Here is a 14,383-nt window from a genome sequence, read left to right on the forward strand (position 1 = left end):
TCTCTCCCTCACACTCTCACTCACACCATGTGCTTCCTTTGTCTGCTCCTTCTTCCTTTTAAAACTGCTGTTGAAACAGTAATTGCTGCTCCTGGTATTCGAGGAAATCACCTCCTCAAAGAAAAACAAGCAACTCTTACAGCCAGAAATTTTTTCCGTCCTTCATCTTGGATTACCAATACTTTTTTCTTTTTAGATTAGATTCCCTACAGTGTGGAAACAGGCCCTTTGGCCCAACAAGTCCACACTGACCGTCTGAAGAGTAACCCACCCAGACCCATTTCCCTCTGACTAATGCACATAGCATGATGGGCAATTTAGCATGGCCAATTCACCTGACTTGCACATCTTTGGATTGTGGGAGGAAACCGGTGCACCTGGAGGAAACCCACCAGACACTGGGAGAATGTGCAAACTCCACTCAGACAGTCTGCCCGAGACTGGAATCGAACCTGGGACCCTGGTGCTGTGAGGCAGCAGTGCCAACCACTGAGCCACGTGCTATGAAACAGACATGGTGTATACCTCAGAACACACTATTATAGATGTTTCACAGACCATGTTTAACTTTACTATCCTAATCATGTCACGCTAAATGTAATGTTGTTGTTACACATCTCTGTTTGCAGCTGCCTGTTGTTTAGCTGATGATGATGATGATTCTTTCTCTAGTTTGTTCCTTTTTTCTTCAGCTGTCTTATACACGCTGAGGTTACAAAGGCCTAAGCTACAGTCTGGGATCATTTGAGAAAGTTACAACCTCCTGCTGAACTTGCCCGGGGAAATGGCTAACGTGCATTGCCTGCAGATACTGCATCAGTATTTGTAAACCTTATGGTTGCTTCAAATGAGACAGGAAGTCCAGCTTTGTATTTTGCATTTATAAGCTCAGTTAGTACTATTCATGTTTAACTGCATTTCACTTCTTGATCCATGAGCAGTACATCCAAACCAACCAGTTTAGCCAAACTCCAACCATCTTGAGAAGTCATCAATTGTTAATTTAGCCAGTCTGTTGTATAAAAGTAAAGAATGACTTTAACAAGATGTCAGCTGAGCTTGAATTTATTAAACCTACAACAATAAGCAATTTTCCACATGTAAAGATGGACCATACAGCTGTCCAATGCCACTGCAGTAATTCCTCTGAAGTGAGTGATTTTATAGCAGGGCTTGTTTAGAACTATCTGTGGAAATTTGAAAGGATTTAGTTGCCTTTTCACTGGTGTGTTTACCTCATTTTATAGAAAAATTAAAATGCATTGTGTATTGAAGTTAAACCTGCTGGATGCACTTTAAGGTTTGAAGTAAATTGAAGGGTGCTAATTATGTCAAGCTGAAACAAAACTGTCATTTGTGAGCATTTAATTTTGCAGTGAAATCATGTAAGCTTGGTGCCCTGTTTTATAAGAAATTCGGTGGGCTACATATCAGGACATAGAATACTAGAAGGGTATTTGTGCACAGACAGGTCAGCGTGAAACAAAGTAAAGTCAGCAAGCTCTGAAAATGAGCTGGAGTAATCACTGAAGGACAGTTTCTAGGATCCTTCATTATAAAGTAACAAAAGTAAATTCCAATTGTGTTTCATCTCCTCATACAGCATTTCCTGAGGAAAAGCTGAGATGTGATTTTTTTTTTTGTGAATTCTCCCTCGAGAAATCCTTTGATGTGCTTTGGCAAATGGTTGTCTTCTGTTTGCGATCAAAAATACATGGTCTTAGGTTTCACAAACAGATGACCAATGATGTCTGCTAACTTGGGCAGTGATTTAAAATAAATTCACAGTTTTTTAATATTTCTTAAACTCTGTACTCTCTCTCTATCTCTCTTTAAATCAAATTGAAGCCCATCCTATTACTCCTCCTAAGCTTTGTATTTTGCTGTGTAGGCATGCAGATGAATTTTCCATAAATGTGCTGTCGGAGCATGTTGGAACATTTCTAACATTGAAGTAGTGGAATAAGTGAAAGTTACTTTTTGTAATGATTAGTAATCTGAGATGGTGACCATTCATTGGCTAAGGTTGAGATGAATCAAAACATAAGTGTAGATCATTTGCATTATCCTATAGGATTTTGAACAGAATAATTGAACTGTTCCTCTTTCTTGCAATTGTGTTCTTCTCTAGGATGAATCTACAGGAGAGATTACCTTCTACATGAAAGGGGCTGATGTGGTCATGATGGGAATTGTTCAGTACAATGATTGGCTTGAAGAAGAGGTATGTCATGTTCCCCCTTTTTATTTTGTTCATTTATTCAAAAGATCAGGTCCACCAGTGGCTGCACCCCTCTGGACTTCAGCACTAATATCCTCTAATACATTTTTGAAATCAATACAGAAATGACCACTGTATATGCTGTCTTGATTTTATTATTTATAAAGATGGGCTGCTAATTTTGCAACCCTAACATTAAACCCTACACCTGATGAGAATAGGGTCGTCAAGATCACACTGTTCATAGCCAATGACCTCTCTCTTCCTGGTGTCTGGAGGTATTGGAGGAATGTAAGCAATCTGGTATGGACCTCATAAATAGGCAAAAGCTTGGATATCATGGCACCTTATGTGTATGGTTGGTGGCAGCATGGTGGTTCAGTGGTCAGCACCGCTGCCTCACAGCACCAGGGACCTGGGTTCAATTCCACCCTCGGGCGACTGTCTGTGTGGAATTTGCACATTCACTCTGTGCTTGCGTGGGGTTCCTCCGGGTGCTCCGGTTTCCTCTCTCAGTCCAAAGATGTGCAGGTTAGGTGGATTGGCCATGCTAAACTGCCCAGAGTGTCGAGGGATGTGCAGACTAGGTGGATTAGCCGTCGGAAATGCAAGGTTACAGGGACAGGATGGGCCTTGGGAGGGATGTCCTTCAAAGGGTCAATAAGGACTTGTTGAGCCGAATGGCCTACTTCCCCACTAGAGGAATTCTATTCTATGAAACAGATGGCCAATGAGATCTTTAACTTGGACAGAGTTTTCTATATGTTCAGGACTTTTATCTCCTTCTGAAACTCCGTACACTCTGTCACTTTTTAAATCACCTTGAAACCCATTCTTTCACCCTCTAACATGTACTTGGCTGTACAGGCATATGTTTTCCACACACATGATGTTGAAGTCTGCTGGAACATTCTTCACAATGAAACTTTACAATAAATGACTGCTTATTAATGAGGACTAATCTTTTTCTTGATTTTCTTGCAGTAGATCAGAAACACAGTCATCTTTTAGGTCTCAAGGAGATCTTTGTTTCCAGCCATGCCACAATCTTTATTCCTCCAACCTGTATTTGCAGTTCAGCCCAGACACAGCGTTTACTTCATGCCGAGGACTGTCCGATTGAGTTCTAGCAGCTGCCACCCTCTGCTCAAAATCTGCCCCCTGCCCATTGGCTAGCAGTCTCCACTCGGTCAAGGTGGAAGACTCTCAACCCAACACTTAATGAAACGTGAGACCAAACTTTCACCAGCCTCATGTAGCCCTGTGATATGATCTAGTTGCTCATCACATCCCATATCTGCCCCTTGTTGTAGCATTGGCCCTTGTATCTCTCAAAGTCAAATTCACAAACCTCCTACTTAGTGAGGAGCAAGAGTTTTATTTTTTTGAATGAACACCGAGCACAGAAACATTTTTAGCACATGCAGTTTGGAAAGAGCTAGTGAAGCCTGGCAAGAGCAAAACTTCAGTAATATCTAACTTTTGCTTGTGTTGAATCCTGCTCCTGTAAAGTATTCTTTCAAGTAAATGCAATTATAATTTGTTCATTTATTTATTTGAGTTCGAATAAATGTAGATGAGGTGATGTACATGGGAAATAGACAGTGAATAATTAGAGGCCATATGATATGTCAATTGTCTCAAAATAAAATGCATGCTATTTGAATAGGATGTTTTATTAGGAATCCCATGCCATGTGTGTATATAAACTAATCTGTCAGAAAGCTAATTAATGGGCTGACTTATTTCTGACGTTCTGACAGTGTGGCAACATGGCTAGAGAAGGACTTCGAGTGTTGGTTGTTGCTAAAAAGTCCCTGACAGAAGAGCAATACCAGGATTTTGAGGTAACTTAATCTCTATTTGCATATTTTCTTATCAAAACATTTCCTAACCAGTTTATTCAGTGAGTTAGGATGGTGCCAAGTTTGATCTCAATTTGTGCAGGTTCATAATTTAAGAGCTAAACTGTCTGTCCTGAGATAGGTAGAGGAAAAGGTGATCAATCTATTTTCCAATTCCTGAAAGCTTTCTAGAAGGCACTATGGGGAATGTAGAAATATGAAGCTGAGGGTCAATGATGGCTTACTATGATGGTTTCCACACTGTTATGCGCTTTCAAGACTCGGATAATTATGGCCAGAACTGTTCTGAGGGTGGGGTGAATTAGCATAATTATCCCAGGTCCCACATGGGTCCATTGGCACCTTGGAGGAACAGGAAGCCAGGGCAGAGGTGATCTTTGAATAGGTGAGATTTCACTGTGTAACCCTTTGTTTTGTTTCTGGTTTAGTTTGAGTATTATGTGATGTCATTAATGCAAAAGAATTTCAAAATCATTTGAACTCCATTATAATTATGCAAAGAAATATAAGGGGGATATGTATGAGAGAGAGAGAGAGAGAGTGGTGAATTATAATTGCAAACTTGCAAGCTCTGAGACCTTCATTCAGAATAGCTGGATAGCCTTGGAGTGGGGATTTCCTGATGAAGGGCTTTTGCCTGAAACGTCGATTGTCCTGCTCCTCGGATGCTGCCTGACCTGTGCTTTTCCAGCACTACATGCTTGACTCAGAATGGGGATTGCTGAATAGTATGCTTTATTCAAGATTTGCGTAAAGTTTTGTAGCTCAGGTGCCAGTTGCCGTCGTTGTGGGTATGTTCGCTGAACTGGGAAGTTGATTTGTAGATGTTTTATCCCCTGTCTAGGTGACATCTTCAGTGCTTTGGAGCCGCCTATCATAGGTAGCACTTAGGTGGTTGAGAACACAGATCGAGAACAAACATTGGATTATCAACACCATGCTCACAGGGATCAAATTTATGAGAGAAGAGGATACTAACAACCGACTCCCATTCCTGGATGTGATGGTAGAAAGAACACAGAACAGTGAATACACAACAGAGGTTTGCAGAAAAGCCACAGGCATGGACCAGGTCCTGAACTACAACAGCAACCACCTAACCACACGAGAAGCTGCATTAGTACCCTGTTCAAAAGGGCTACAACACACTGCAACACTCTCAACCTATGAAGAGAAGAACAATAACACCTGTACAGAGTATGTGCCAAGAATGGATATCCCTGCAACCTCCTCCGCAGATGCCTGGCAGACAGACAATGCGACAAGATCAAGCCACGACCTAACTCACTAACCACTCCACCTTATAGAAAAAACATCTCGGAACTAACAGGCAGACCTGTCCAACCACTGGGATTCATGACAGCCCATAAACCGACAGGTACGGTCAGGCAACAACTCAATAGAACAAAATACCCAATATCCATCATGTGTAAGGCAGATTCCAAGCAGAGACTGCACAAAATACTATATAGGGCAAACAGACAACCATCCATCGGCATTCATGAACACCAACTAGCCACTAAACACCACGACCAGCTGTCTCTCGTAGTCATATATACATATGACCTAGACCAGAAATTCAACTGGGACAACACAATAATCGTAGACAAGCTAAACAGAGGACAGCCAGAGAATTTCTAGAAGCATGGCACTCATTCATAGGCTCCATCAACAAACACATTGACCTCGACCCAATATACTGACCACTGCAATGAACAATTGGAACAGGCAACTGGACGCAGCAGGAATGGAACCAAACGAATTCCAGAAGAGACAGCAGAACAGAGCTTCACTGGAGGCTCCAAAGCACTGAAGATACCACTTAGACAGGAGACGAAACATCTGCAAATCAACTTCACAGCTCGGCGAACATACCCACTACTGCAGCAGTGGGCTTTATCCCAGGAGATGAGGTATCCAGACAGTGGGATTTCATTGGGGATTTACAACCCATTAGTTTGGCCATTTAGTAAGGTACCAAAGGGCACGAGTGGAACTATGGTATGTCAAAGGGGCAAGCATTTTGAAAGAAAACCAAATAGTGTTTCTTTTAAAACTACTGTAACCTCTCTCATTCATTAGCCTAAGTTGTGGCAAAAATTACCTGGTAAGAATATTGTGGGTTGGAACGAATGGTTAAAAATGTCTCTTCTTCAGACTCGTTACAATCAAGCAAAACTAAGTGTACACGATCGATCATTGAAAGTGGCAACTGTGATTGAGAGTTTGGAGATGGAAATGGAGCTCCTTTGTCTGACTGGCGTGGAGGACCAGCTACAAGTTGATGTCAGACCTACCTTAGAGATGTTGAGAAATGCTGGGATAAAGGTAAGAAGCCAGTGGACAGCAGAGCCAAGGTTCTGCCATGGATGACTAACAAAAGTGACTAATTTAGACTGTTATTCTGAAACCATATTTGTTGTTGCCTTAAACGTGTGTATTTTTGGTCAGTGAAGGCCAAAAAAAGGGCGCAGGAAAAACAACTGACCACAATGGCTTCAGGGCTGAGAGGTTTCATGTGGATGGATTGGAGAGGCTGGCGTTGTTTCCTCTTAGAGCAGAGAAGTGCACGTGGGAAAATCATAGGACCCTAGACTGGAAAGATAAGGATGAAATTTTCTTTGACAAAACAGTTGATAATCACAATGCACAGATTCGAGGTGATTGTCAAAAGAACCAACGATGTCTGAGGAAAGTCATTTTTACATTGAGAGAATGGTGATGATCTGGGGCATCATGCCTGAAAGGATGATGGCGAAAAATCCAATCAAATCTTTCAAAAGGGAATTAGCTACTAAGTGAAATCTAGTTTTTGGCATAGCAACAGGTAAAGGACAATACAATAGTACTAGCTGGATTGCTCATGCATACAGCTGGTGTGGACTTGGCAGACTGCCGCAATCATTCTATAATCTAAAAGTAAAGGACTAAAGTTGAGGATACACTGTACTCTAGAATCTCCGATTAGTCTGAGACTGCCTTATTGGTGAAGCTTTACTTGGACTTCAGAATACTTGGTATTTTCTTAGTTTTTATGCCTTAATACAAAAGAGGCAGTAATGGTTACATCACAGACAGAATGTTTGGCCCATTGCTCTTGCTGGGAGCAAGCATTAAAACAATTCAGCCAGTCTCACTCCCTGCCTCTTTCCTGTAGCACCCTAATTTGTTTAGTGTTCAGATCATTGTCAATCCAGTTTTGTTTCCCAATTTTTTTTTATTCCAGTTTACATTCTATGCCATTTTACATCATTGTAGGCACTGCTCATAGTGCTAGTTATGCTATTACTGCTTCTTCTAGGTATGGATGCTCACTGGGGACAAACTTGAAACAGCAACTTGTACAGCAAAAAATGCACATCTAGTAACCAGGAACCAAGACATTCACATCTTCCGAACTGTAAGTGTTTCCACCATGATTTTGTCACTGCCACCACTGGATCCCCATTTATTTGCATGGTACTAAGTTCTTCATCTTAAATACTAAGAGCACCTTTCAAAATGATTATACTTTCTTCTATCAAATGCATTTGCAAATATTTGAGGGGATAAAACAGGATTCAAAACTCTTTAACTTCTGAAGATGCTATTCTTCACAGTGTATAAATCTATAGAAAATCACAGGTACCCCAAATCCACTGCTCAATGAATCATACTTTATCTGTCAACCAAGCTATGTCTGACAATTCAATAAACAAAATATTATTACTTGGCCTATCCATAGGACTCAACAGATAGCAATTACAGGTTGATTTTTCTTACAACATCTACCCTTTTCCTCCATTGCCAGGTAAAGGGTTGTAAAGACAAATTGTCCCTCACTGATGCCTTGTCTGAAAACTTAAGCCCATTCATTTGAACTCCAAGATTGTAGATTCCAGTTTCACTCCACTGTGTAATTGCTGATATACTTCAGTCAGCACTAAAAACGAGCTACATTTCAACAATTACCTACAATTAGTTGAAATGAGTGTGGCCTCAATCAAGAAATAGGTGATGCAATGACCCACTGAGCCACCAACGCAGGGCTCACTGTTCAAATACAATGGGTTTATTTTTAGTGTGTAACCATCTTGTTTGGAGCAAGGGAAAAAAACTCAACATTACTCACAATCCTTGTTTTAAGAATCTAACTTTTTTAAAGTGTCCAGCTTTTTTAAAATTTTCAATTGCTGCAAATATTACAGAGAAGAAACTGGCCACCGGCACTTGAAAAAGAAAGCTGCCTTTTCTTTCTTTCCTGTTTGTTCCCAATAATACTTTGTAGTTTGTCTGTTACTTGAACTGAATTGTACTCAGTTTAATAAGAGAACATTAGCTCAGTCTTCAAGGAAACAATGTTGCAACAAGGTTGAAACATGTTTTGTCAGTTCTGTGCTAAATAGTTGGCTTGTCTTTTGTTCATTCTGTAGAGATATTTACATTTGACATGTATATTGAATCACAAATTTAAGTATTTAAATAAAGATAAAACTGTATTTCCTCTAAATGGATTTTGTTCTGGTCAATTCTCTTTCTCTGCAACTTTTTCCTGGTGGTATTAAATCCTGCCAGAATATAGTTCTAACAATTTTTCATGACAATTATCAAATTTTCTTTTTCATGGTTGCGTATTGACTGTGAGTATTTCAGACATTAGTCTGTTACTGATGCATTTATTTTCAGATAACGAATCGAGGAGAAGCTCACTTAGAGCTTAATGCTTTCAGAAGGAAACATGATTGTGCATTGGTCATATCCGGTGACTCACTGGAAGTGAGTATTTGTGTCTTTTTTTTTGTTTAATTGCTCAGGGTTATGACATTATTGGTCAAGTGGGTTTATTATGATTTTGGTGAGTCAATTACTTTTGCCTAATTTTCTTCTTTTTAGCTCCTACTGCCCAGAAAGCATGACCTCTTGTGTTGATGTAAATTTACAGGTGCTGTTTGCCTTAAAAAAAGACATTATGTTTGAGTCTGGAGATTGTAGGTGATTTTAGTAAAGCTTAGTGCTGTTCCCTCCTACGCATACAACTTGAGATGGCTTTTCTTCAGTCCTGCTCAGTTCCACCAATGAAGTCCCAGTGATCTAATTTAGACATTAAGTACCTAGCACTAAGCCATCTAATCAGCCAGATAAATTCAAGATCAATAGGGGACTGGGCAGTGTGTGGAATTTCAATGTGAGAGCCCAGTAAAAAGATTACTTAGAAGTTTTCAACTTTTTTTTGCTACACTGAGTTTCCAACAAGCAGTCAGAGATATCTCTGGGAAAGTGGTTGTAGTTTGATGGTGGAGCCTCTTTTCACTCTGGGAATAAAACAAGAGGAAGAAAGAATGTGTCACAGTGTCCTACAGCAGCATCATAACATAATTTGTATGCGCATGCTGAAGGTGTAGTAGTCTTAAATCTTCAAAAGTCAAGCTATGTCTCACCGTTTGAGGAGCACTGATATCAACCAGCCAGTTTGTCAGCTCATCATTGCTACTTCATCAAAATGTGTGAAACAGTTTGGCCATGGGAGGCTTTAACATGAAATGAGGTGGGAACTGTGTGTTTGGCTATGCAAGTCCTGAAGGCCTTTGACATAAAACTGGATTGTTCATTAGTGAAACTATGATTGTGATTCAGTTTTTACTAGGAGGTCCTATTGATTTGCTGAGAACAGAGCTGTGTGTTCACTGTTACTCTGCGTACAATCTAACACATGTTGAATATGTTACAGTTGGGATCACCTCCCTTATTTTTACTCTGTTGTAGGTGTGCCTGAAGTTCTATGAGTATGAGTTCATGGAGCTGGCCTGTCAGTGCCCTGCTGTAGTGTGCTGTCGATGTGCTCCTACACAGAAAGCACAAATCATACGACTGTTGCAGCAGAGGACTCGGAAATTAACATGTGCAGTAGGTGAGAAACCACAAACCTCCTTGCATCGTTATTGTTTTCCACTGTGAGCTACATGTTTAGAAGTGAATGTCGAAACCACGAAAAGCACATTGTTGCATTGTGTTCATTCTCTTTCTCCTGTTTTCTGTCTTGCTTTCTTTCTCGTGCTCTCTTCCTGTCACTTTCTGTGCTTTATTATACATCATGCTGTGGTCTGTGATTAGTTATATGGCGTAATCATCTGCGACTAAGCTCATTCTGTAACTGAAAATATCTCTAACTGTACACCCTATTTCATGGATTAGTTTTAGCTGACTGTATTGTAATAAGATCCCACAACCACAATAAATTAGACAGTGTATGAAAAATTAAAAATTCAGCATTGCAAAAATTACACTTCTGAAAAAAAAAGTGAAGACCACAAAAAGAAGCACCATTACAATTCTGGGCACTGAATTACAGGATGTGATTGCAATAAAGGGAGATTGGAGGCAATTTATGGGGAAATTGCCAGAAATGGGGAATTTCAACTATGAGGAAGGATTGAATAGGCTGGTGGTGTTTTCTGAGCAACAAAGGAGGCCAAGGAGAAATGTATAACATGAGAGAATAAGAAGCTTTTGTCTCCTTTAGCATAGAGTTCAGTTACCAGGGGTGTAGGTTTAAAACAATTGCCAGGAGGACAATTGCCAGGAGGAATAGGAGGTAGTTGAGGAAGAATGATTTCATCCAGAGGCTGGTGTGCTCTGGAACTCTGTACCTGAAAGGCTGATTAAGTTAGAAGTAGTTTACGTACTTTTTAAAAAAAAAATTGGATATGTACTTGAAATGCCAATACCTCCCAGGGCATGGACGAGAACCTGCAGAGGTTCAGCTAGATTCCTTTGTCTTTGGCTGGCATAGGTATGTTATGCTAACTGGCTTCCTTCTCTACAGAGATTTTTCTTTGCTTCTTTCTGATTATTACCTGATTTAAAATATTTGTGGCAAACATTTGCACTGCTTTCTTTAGTTCAAAGATGCTTGCTGAAACCAAAATTTTAATCCAGTGCAATTCATTGAATTTGGTCCCTTTGTACCAAACTATTTAAAGCTGTTAGTTCTGCAGATTTGTCCAAGCTGCATCATGAATTACCAACCAGACAATTAATGCAATATCGGGAACAAAAAGAGCACTTTCCTATTAAATTTGTGAATTCTAGTAACAATTGATCATTTTTCAAGCCAGTAAATAGACATGTAGTACATGAAAAAGGAAATTGATCTTTTCTTGAAAGGTACTACTTCCATAGAGACTTCACAACTAATCCAACAGTCCCCTGGACTGGAAACCACTACCTCAGGAATTGAAGCTTGGGCCCTCACCAACAATAGTCCTTTGCATTAACATAGTGCCTTCGAACTGAGAACACATGTAGGCCAGCAAGTGTTAACATGATTGATGAACAGAATTCAATGTGAGTTAGGATATAGGTGCCAGAGTTTTGGATGAGCTGAATTTTACGGATGGTAACCTGATCATTGAAATAGTTCAGAGATATCCAAGACATGGGCATATGGTTCAGCATCAGATGTGCTGACATGGGTGCAGAAAGCAATGACAAGAAGTGAAAATGGATGGAGAGGACATGGGATCAGAAGCTCAGTGCAGGGTCAGAATAATTGTCAATTCTAACCTCAGACAGTGGTCAGAGAGCAGGATGGATTGTCAGCTAGAAAATGGAGTGGAAGTAGCAGTAAGAAGTAATAGTTCCCAGGAATAAATCACTGCAAGTTGTGTTAGTGGAAGTAGAAGAGGCACAGTTAATATATCTTGCTAGAATTGTAAGTTCCAATGTGGAGCTGATAATTCTTGTTGGTTCTGAGGCAATAGCAGAGTGATGTGTGGTGGTGCAAAAAAGACGACCTTCCGTGCTTTGAGGAGAAAACCCTTGCTTATCCAATCTATCTACATAACTAACCCCAATTCTTTGAATTATTGCAGTGAATTTCTTCTGTAGCCTCACTAAATCCTTGTCATGCCTCCTAAAGTGTGGTGCCCAGATATAGATAGACTACTAGAGCAAAGGACAAAGCAGTGAGTTATAACTGTTTTGCGCAACTTCCTTTCTTTTGTGTTCTATGCATGAGGTTAGGTAACTATATACTTTTAACAGTTGTCTCACCTTGTCCTACAATCTTCTACAATTTCCATAGAATCCCTGCAGTGTGGAAACAGGCCATTCAGCCCAAAAAGTCCACATTGACCCTCCAAAGAGCATCACACACAGACCCATCCCTACCCTATATTTCCCATCTAACCTGTGTATTCCTGGATACTACAGGGCAATTTAGCATCGTCAATCCACCTAACTTGAACATCTTTGGACTGTGAAAGAATACTGGAGCACCTGGAGGAAATCCACAAAGACATGGGGAGAATGTGCAAACTCTGCACAGACAGTTGGCCCTGGGTGGAATCAAACCCAGGTCCCTGGCGCTGTGAGGCAGTAGTGCTAACCACTGAGCCATTGTGCAGGCCCATCCTCTGGTCGCTTTGCTCCTGTACTCAGTAGTAGGGGCATGGAACGCACTGCCTGCAACAATAGTAAACTCGACAACTTTTAATGTCATTGGATAAACGTATAGATGAAAGTGGAATAGTGTAGGATAGATGGGCTTTAGATTGGTTCCACAGGTTGGTGCAATATAAAGAGTCAAAGCGCCTGTATTGTGTTGTAATTTCTATGTTCTGTGTACACATTTTAAAATCATACCATTTAGTTCATCCGCTTCTCTTCATTCTTCATATGAAATGCATCGCTTCATTTTTTACATTAGTTTAATCTGTCATTGTTCCTGCCCATTTTACCAGTCTCCCTATGTCCTCTGGGATTCTGTTGCTATTCTCCTTTTTGCTACATTTGAGTTTGCCAAATGTAAACTGTGGGCTCGAGTTCTCAATCCCCAAGTCAATGTCATTAATGTTCCTCAAAAAGAGCAGTGGTCCGAGGTACTGACTCTTGGAAACATTACTATATTATTTTCTCTTACTAGAGAAAAACAACTTTACAGGAATATTATGACCGGTGCCTCTGCAATTTTCAACCTTACACCTTTAGACGGGCAGTGACTTTTCTACCTTGAAGACTGCCAAATTTTTAAGTAACTCTCTGCTTTCTGTTCCTTAACCAACTGAGTATCCATGCTGCTGTTTTGATTATAGGACATTATCCTTGAGTGTAAACCTATTGTGTGGTCATTTGCTCTACTGCCTTGTGAAAGTTTATCTAAATAACTTCAACTACTGCTACATTCAACCTCCCCTGATAACTTGAATCACATTAGTCAAACATGACAATATTAGGTTCAACTGTCTCTTCCTTTAACAATGCCACCTTTTTATTTTAAAATGCACAATAATCATTTAGTGCTTTGGCCATGACTCCAGTCTTCATTTGAGTACTTCCTCTTGGTTCCTAATCTTTCCCACCCACTTCTGATAACCCCTTACTCTTTGTATTTATATAAAAGACTCTTAGATTTCCTTCTTATCTTGGCATAATCTATTCTCAGAATTTTTCTTTTATCCCTTACTCCTTTCTTAGAATATGTATTTCCTGTTGTATTATGAAGCATACGTTTGTCATAAACCTCCTTCTGTCTCATTGTAACCACATTCTTTAATCATCCTGGATCACTAGCTTTGGATACCCTTCCCCTCACACCACATGATCACAGAATTGTCATGGTACAGAACTGTTTGGAACATAACTAGTATACAACTGTCCCGGCCCATCATGTAGCAACTGTCCACCTGAGTAGCGTGACTTAGTGCTACTCTGCCACCCTTTTCTCTCCCAAATGTTTGTTTTAATAGCCATCTAAGCCTCACTTGAACCTATATTCACCACACATCCAGTCAGACCTGAACCATTCGCTGTGTGTCTTTTCTTCCTCATATCAAATTGACTGACTTCGTTTGCAAACCACTTGAAATCTATGACTTGTCTGTGGCAGTATCTACTCAAAATATGTGAACTGCATCCTCTTTGGAATCTCCCATTATTTTCAATGTCTGTTTTGCCTGCTAATTTGAATCTAATCTACCTGGGTTAGATTTCTTTACAGTGTGGTGTTGGAAAAGCATGGCAGGTCAGGCAACACCCAAGGAGCAGGAGAATCGATATTTCGGGCATAAGCCCTTCATCAGGTTTCCACTGTTGACTTTGATCTCAGCATCTGCAGTCCTCACTTTCTCCTAGATTCCTTTACAACTCACTGAGGTTTTCCCTAAGACTGTTAATTTTCCTTTTCCGTAACATTTTAAACCCTGTTCCCCCAATTTTTTTTTGTCTCAAATGGCAAGGTCAAGGATATCACTGAATTGAAGCAGAGTACCTTCAGGAGGCATGAATAAACAGCCATGGTCCACATTGGTGTCAAAAACAT

At 40.2% G+C, this 14,383-nt stretch overlaps 1 protein-coding gene across 1 annotated transcript in view; it reads left to right on the forward strand.

Annotated features, from left to right (window-relative positions):
* LOC122560050 (probable phospholipid-transporting ATPase IIA) overlaps nt 1-14,383 on the forward strand; it is a 179,465-nt gene that overhangs the window by 120,884 nt on the left and 44,198 nt on the right. The window contains exons 16-21 of the mRNA XM_043710245.1: nt 2,132-2,224; nt 3,985-4,068; nt 6,244-6,414; nt 7,388-7,486; nt 8,752-8,841; nt 9,829-9,973. Of these exons, the coding sequence (XP_043566180.1) occupies nt 2,132-2,224; nt 3,985-4,068; nt 6,244-6,414; nt 7,388-7,486; nt 8,752-8,841; nt 9,829-9,973 (682 nt within the window). The remainder of the gene's footprint in view (nt 1-2,131; nt 2,225-3,984; nt 4,069-6,243; nt 6,415-7,387; nt 7,487-8,751; nt 8,842-9,828; nt 9,974-14,383) is intronic.

The sequence above is a fragment of the Chiloscyllium plagiosum genome, chromosome 20 (genome assembly GCF_004010195.1).
Source record: "Chiloscyllium plagiosum isolate BGI_BamShark_2017 chromosome 20, ASM401019v2, whole genome shotgun sequence".
Taxonomy (NCBI): domain Eukaryota; kingdom Metazoa; phylum Chordata; class Chondrichthyes; order Orectolobiformes; family Hemiscylliidae; genus Chiloscyllium; species Chiloscyllium plagiosum.